Below are 7,329 nucleotides of genomic sequence, written 5' to 3' on the forward strand. Positions count from 1 at the left end.
AGCTGAAAGAGCAGCCAAATGATTGGTGCTCTCATTTAGAAACTGTGCATCATTCAGGAGGGACTGAAGTGACATTTTTAGTCACATCTTTTAAAGACAAGCATTGCTTCTTTTTTTACTGACTATATTTCACTAATAAACAAAGCCTGTTTCCTGTGTACATGCAATCAATTGGTAAGAAGTCAAGTAGTTTAGGAGTAGGACTAGCTTGTAGTAGTTCAATTCCCACCCTTATAGAGAAAATGAGAAAATCATTCCAACCTGAAACTTGCTAAAACTGTATTTTAAGTTTTAATCGGTTTTGTCATGAATTGCAGAATTTTTAGTAATTCTTCCAAGATCTGTATACAAACTGCAGGTCTAGGGTGTGTTCTGTGAAGCTAGTGCACATATTAATCTTTAAAGTATTTTACAGGGAAGAGCAAAGAGAAAATGACCCTGAAGAGGTACTTTGCAGTTCTCTTGTCTGATACGTGTCTGATCAGATTGTATCTTCTGACAAAATGTAAAAATCTTCATTGAGTTATCTTTATCTCTTGGTTATCAGTGGAGTAGTATATGATATCTAGCTTCATATGTACTCTGTTGTACTGCTTTGTTGAAGATGATTTCTTTATCAGCCCATTTGAAATCCATTCAAGATACAATACTTCCCTAAGTCTAGTCAGCAGCCTAATTACAGCGTACTGTATCAAATTTTCTGGCCTCAGTAAGGCAGGGAAAATGCACTGTGAATTCATGTGGTCCATTAACCTCCTTTCCTGGCTGTACAGTATAGAATATTGATAAAAGGTTTGGGATAGTTAACTTGAGTATGCAGTGAATAGAAATTATTAGGTTGATACAGTCTGATAGCCGTTGCATTTGTTTATTAAGCACTTGACTCAGAGTTGTTCAGTGCTTATGTGCCATTCTTATGCTGTCCTGCAGATTTAGGTGAAGCCATCAACCATGTCTTTGCCATGTTTCTTTTTATAAGCTTATCAGTTTCTTTTTTGTCTTTATGTTGTTGTGTATTTCGGTGCTAGTACAATTTTTTCCACTTAAGCTACAAGTCACATTTGTATGCGTCCCATGAACCATCGTGTTTTGCCAAAGTCAAAGTTTTGATTTTAAAAAAGCAGATACACAGCCCTTACCAAGCATCCAGTCAGCGCACGTTGGAGTCAGTGTTGTCTGGTGTTTTCTTTGCCTAATACATTATTGCATTCTTTCCTCTTTAACAGCCTCAAGTACTACAGCCTTCCAGCAGCCTTCCCAGTTCCACAGACCTCGCCCAGGGAAAACTAATAAAAATGCCACATATCGAGGCCCACAGTGAATATCCTAAACATGGTCTGCATGAAAATAGCAATCATCAGAATAAAAATGCTGCAAATGTCTCTCTCACAAATAGCCTGAATGATGTAAACTCTTTAATGAGCATACAGTTAAACATAAAAGATGATAATTCATCATATTTGGAAAATTTGAACAGTAAAAATACCGAAGACCCTGGAGAGGTAGCTAGTAATAAAGAAGGTACGTTAACATCTCGTTCCTGTTTTCAGACCTCCCAGCGAGCTAATGTTAGAGAGGTGCAGACTGAATTAGCTGTGAAAGGTCAAACCTCAGTCACAAACCAGGCTTCTCGGCCAAAGACTTTAAAAATCGCAAAGCCCCCAAATGCTTTAGTGCCTCCTACGATGGCCGTTCTCGCAAGATCTGCAAACCATTCCTCTGCTTCCAAGGAACCTGAGCTTCTACCATCACGTAGTTCGACTCAGCTACAGCCAGCATCTGGGCAGGACAACCTAAAGGGTAAACAGAGTCAGAAAGTGTCTAAACTTCGCCCACCAACTATGTCCTTTGTTAAATCTAAGCAGATGAGCAGTCAGAAATCCACACCAGTATCTGCAGAGCCTCAGAACACCTGTTTGAAGACTAATATCCCAAAGCCACCCGTACAGAGAAAGGAAAATGTGCAAACACAGAATACCAGTTTGCATGCTGGGTATAATTTGCCTTCTAATCGACATTCCCGCCTCCCTAAACCAAAGACACATTGAGAACATACCTACATCTCATTGAATGATGCCATACATTAAACTACTTCCTATGTATTGACTGCCTTTGAGGCTGCTTTATCTACAGCCTGCAAATCCTGAGTGAATATTAAAAATAAATATAAAGAAAGAAATAAAAATTATAATCTTTCAGTGTTTGCATAGACCATCCTGTTATATTCTGAGGCTCATGTTATGAACAGTGCAGCTTCTCTTGAGAGTGTTTTATGATACCATAAGTTTGTATTCAAGATTGTGTTGCCCAGTGGTCTTGGTAATTAAGTAAGTACTGAAGTCTGTGGTGACCACGGATTCCAGAGTGCTGCACTGTGTATTCCAGGATGGCAGAAATAATTTCTTACCTCTGTTGATTTATTAGACAATGAAATTGCTATTCAGTTTAACTTCTTGGTTCTGAGTACTCGTTAGGTTAGAGTGGTGGAAGATTAGACTTACTAGCAGATGTTTTATTGGCCATAATTCTGACTCTGTATTCCAGAGGCCTATGCAAAAATCCTTGTATTTATCATTATCTCAAGACTGACATATTTAATGTTATTTAATCTGATGGGTCGGGTGGATTGTGTTGTTTTGTTTTGCTGTAATCTGAAGTTGCTCTGTTCTTTATTTATCCTGATTTCACTGTTCACAGACAATAAGCAGATTTCACAGGGTGAATTGAATCTTCTCTCTTTAAATGTCATCATTTGTTAAAAGATTCTGGTATGTTTTTATTGTGTTGAATAGACACATTACTGGGTAGATCCTTGAAACGCAGTGCTAAGGATATTTGTGCAAAACCTTCCAGGACAGGCTCTTATGAATTGGTAAGTAGGGATCCTCTGGGAATAAGGGGTCCATAACACCTATGTTAAGGTTGCACAACATGCATTTTAATTGATATTTTTAGACTTTTACTGTACTACTTGTATTTATGATTTCTGTTTAACATTGGAAGACTCTGAAGTACCTGACTTGAAATTTTGCACAAACTTTACCATATATGTAAGAACTTGAAACTGTTTTACAGAATAAAACTTGTATTCAAAAGCCCAACTATTTAAAAATTAATAATAATTAACCCCACTTATTTGTTTTGAGCAGTCCTATCATGTCCTAATCCACAGCTGATACTCGTACGAGTTTGTCAGAGATGTGTATTTTGTTGTGGGGTTTTTTGTAAATTTCTTTTTTTGTAATTTCGAAAGTGCATGATAACTGGGAAGGAGCTTTTTTTGGGAAATAAATAAAGGAAACACTTTTCTGCTCTCTAGGAGACGTATTTTGTTCTGAAAGTGGTCTGGAAATGTGTGCCCATCACGGTGCAACTATGGGACCATGATACATGTGCTTTGAGTAAATATATGCATATCCAGTGAAGCTTTCCAGAAACTTAATGTTTGTCCCATCTCCAATTCTTCCCTCTTTTCCCATTGCTGTTTCTTGGATGTTACCCATTGGGGTTTTTTTCTATTCTTGTATTGGTTTTAAAATCAGCTGTTACAACATCAGTAAAAATCTGTTCCTGAACAGCATATAATGTCAGTAAAATGAAACATAATAATAGTTTGTTCTAAGCTTTGGCTGTGGGACATTGACATATTACAGTATTTTATTTGAGAGAATAAAAGTGGATAGGTATAGATACTTAATAAATTCGATAATCAACTTGTGTAACATAAGCCATTCAGCTCGGGGTATCCTGATGGATACCTTAGTTGGGTGGGAGAAGGCAAAAACAAAAACCTCACCTGAATTTCTCGGCACATAATTAACGTCTAAGAAAGGGTTTGGATTTGTAGCACTGTAAACTTTTTTAACTGACAATGAAGTGGAAAAAGTTAAAAGCTTAGGGGGGAAATGGGTAGGGGGAAGGTTCCATTTCAGAACTGCTTATGTCAATCTGGAAGAAGAGACCTGCAGGACTTCCTGTTAACTGAGGCGAGGGCAATGTGAACAATTAACATTAATTGTTACAGTTGATACAGAATCAAAAGAACTACAGTTCAAGACTGCTGTAATAATTATTCTCCAGGAAAACAAATCTTTCTTTCCTTGAAAAGCATTGAATTAGATTGCTTTCAGTGCAAGCACTTACTTTTGATAAGAAAGTAAAACTGATTTTTTTTATATTCCCCAAAAACTTGCTCCTGGCAGCTGTTTCTCGGGAGTTTAAAAACTGCTGAGGGAGTGATCGGATTCCTGGTTCGTTTTCTGGTCCACGTAGGTTTCTATGGAAGGTGGTTTTTTTAAGTTTACTTTCCTTAAAGAGAAGCTGATTTTATTTTTAGTTGGATATGATGTGTAAAAAGACGATTTTTCACTTAGTGCTGTTGACAGGGATAATTCACCGTGAGTTCTTTTGCTTCTTATTCTGGAGGTATCACCAGTCTCATTTAGTGATGTTAAATTTTTATGTTTACATTTAAAAGTCTGCACCTTTACTGAAAACTAAGGAGTGAAGCAGAAAGATAATCAGGGTTTTCATTAAAAAAAGAAGATAGCTCTTAACTCTTTTTTTTGTTAGAAGAACATAAATATTCTGAGGGGTGGTAGGGGGTTTCTGTGTTAAAGGAGCATAAGGAGATTATATTCTTTGTCATAACATTTCCCATTTTGTTCTGAAGGATTAGTAAGAGACTGAGCTGGAGCCAGCAGGATTTGATCACAGATGAGACAGATGCTAGCCTGAATTGTTTGTATTCAGCTGCTAACCTCGCATCCCTCTAAAGGCAACTACATAACTACCTATTCGGCTTTTCAGACTTTACCAGGGAAGGCTCTGTTGTATGTACAGTAAGTCCAGAGTACGAGCAAAGCCTATCAGTAAATGGGCAACTGGAAGGGAAGTAGTGAAGCTTGAAGCTTCACTTCAGCAAAGGAAGGAGGTTGGGGGAGAGATGGATAAGGGGGCGCTGTGTAGAGCTTGTCAAATGGGATTAAGCAAGTATGTCCAGGTGCCGTATCTGCCGTATGGAAGGTGCAGATACATCATCAGTACTGGTGCAGATTATCCTGATTGTGTAAATTAAAGGATTTGATATCTTCAGGGGTTTTTTTTAAGTTTCTAAAACTGGTTTATTGCCATTTTTTGGTGGTTTTTTTTTTATTTCTCATTCTTTTGTGCAATATTCACAAAAGTATTAAACTACCGTTCAGTATGTGTGTACAGAGGTAATTATGCATTTTTAAAAGTGAATAAACACAAAAGAGAAAAACAGAATTGCACTTTAAATGAGCTTTATTGCTTGGAGTTGTGCCTAAAATAATCTAGATGCCTCCCGCTGTGTGGCTTTTGTTTGAAACTTATTTCCCTGCTAGTGTTGCTGTTTCCAAGGTATCTTCACATCCCTTTCACAGAATCGATATGCACTCTGGCATGTTTAAAACTATTCATGTAGTGTATTGCGTTTTTGTTGTGCAATGACTTTTTTAATTTAACTGTGGAATTTTAACACTGATGATGCAGCCAGATCATTACCTTCCCTTTCTCTGAAGCTTCCTACTGCCAGTCAAGGCCGATGGCAACACTTCCCTAGGTAGGGCTGGCATAGCCTTTAAAGAATAATGTTCCCGGCGTATGTTTTTGTTTGAGAAAAGAAGTGCAATACTATTTCAGACTTTCTCAGAATAATCACAAAAGCCCTGAAAAATCCAAAATGGCCCTGAGTTTTTCATATAGCTCCAAAACAGTGGGTTCCTCAACTGAAATCTCATAGCAGTTAGACAGCAACTGGACTGCATCATAGGCCAGTAAAACTCATTTCATCCTTCATCTAAATGCTGATTTGTTGTATCGATGCTAGAAAACTGAATACCATTTGCGTGATTTCCTTCGTTTGCATGTCACAACCATGTGCACATTCTGAAGTGTCATACTTGGGTAGGTTGCATGTTGGGGGGAAAAGTATTTCTGGTTTTGCACAGCACATAATTCTCCTAATATGAACATTTTTCTTGCCCTATAAATGGAAATCTGTTCTTGAATTGGGCTTCCATAACTATTCCTAATCTCGTTACAGTGGCTTTTTCAGAGCAGAGTGGATTTAGTACATGATCCTGGTGGTAGGTCTCAGTATAGTAATCTTCTCAACTATGCTATCAAGGTAATTCAGTCACTGTTGTGGTCAAGCTGCTCACTGCCTATTTAATTGTAAAAGCACCACAATAAAAACAGTGTAATTCCAGTGTCAGTGAAATCTGAAATTCAGTAACTGGCTAAAACAAGAGGTACCCTTACTATCTGCTTTGTTGGTTTTTTTAACCCAGGCCAGAGTAAATATTGTATATTGGAATTTGCTTGTAAAGTTGATTAAAAAAACCCTGTATGTAAAAATCCTTTCCTCAATGTTGCTCTAGTGAATAAAAATAAAAGTCATAATTCTAATGAGTATCTGTTTCTCCTGGTTATTCACTTACATGTTTTTAAAGTGCACCTTTAAAGGGCCATAGACAAGGAGTTTTGGGGGAGGGGGAGATTGTGTTTATGCTTTGGTCATAGAATTGTCTTTCTCCAACAGACCTGAAGGCTTTTAGCATGAGACTTTTTTACTAAAGAAAAAAAGAAAACAAAAAAGGCATACAGAAAAACCAGATATCTTAATGTGTTTCCAGACAAACAAGACCTGATGTGGCTAGTTTTTAAAGGTGTGTTATTTCACCTCTAATGCACAGTTGAGAAGAGAAGAGTATTTCATAGTTTTCCTATGTCATTAACTAGTTAAAGTTATTTTCATAAGACATTACTTTGAGAAAGTTGCATCCCCCCAGGAGTCCAACGCAATGCACGTATACATGTAAACATTCACAGAAAGGTCCTGATTGTGTGACAGTATTTTGCCCATGGTTTGAATGCTTCTGTTATTCTTGAGGAAAAAGGAAATCTGCTCCACAAATTTCATCTGGCCTGTTTTGGTAGATGAAAGTTCAAGGTGGAAATTTCCATCAAAATCTGGGGATTGGTAAAGGGAGAATCCTGTAGTTTGAAGCAAGAACACTTTAAAAATGCTGCAGATGGATGCTTGTAATCCTTAACCTAAGGTTTTATTTTGAGCTTCAAGATGATCTTTGAAGACTTGCACAGATTTTGGAGGTAGGGGAAACTCCTGTGTAGGGATTCCAAGTTCAAACATGTTTTATGTACCTTCCTCAAGTCAGGTCCAAAATGCAGTTACATGTTGTGGATCCTTGTGCTTTGTAGTTCAGCTGGGTAAGTGTGCTCCTTGTTAGTTGCTGGACGAGACTGTTACAGTGGGGTCTAATCCCATCAGTGTGATCATCAGGT

The 7,329-nt window shown here is 37.6% G+C and overlaps 1 protein-coding gene across 1 annotated transcript in view; it reads left to right on the forward strand.

Annotated features, from left to right (window-relative positions):
• Positions 1–1,502, forward strand: part of LOC104539225 (serine-rich coiled-coil domain-containing protein 2-like) — a 33,553-nt gene extending 32,051 nt beyond the window's left edge. Inside the window, exon 8 of the mRNA XM_010182697.1 lies at positions 1,227–1,502. Within this exon, the coding sequence (XP_010180999.1) occupies positions 1,227–1,321 (95 nt within the window). The 3' untranslated portion in view covers positions 1,322–1,502. The remainder of the gene's footprint in view (positions 1–1,226) is intronic.
• Positions 1,503–7,329: the final 5,827 nt, after the last annotated feature.

This window comes from Mesitornis unicolor, unplaced genomic scaffold (assembly GCF_000695765.1).
Source record: "Mesitornis unicolor isolate BGI_N332 unplaced genomic scaffold, ASM69576v1 scaffold4574, whole genome shotgun sequence".
In the NCBI taxonomy this organism is placed as follows: Eukaryota; Metazoa; Chordata; class Aves; order Mesitornithiformes; family Mesitornithidae; genus Mesitornis; species Mesitornis unicolor.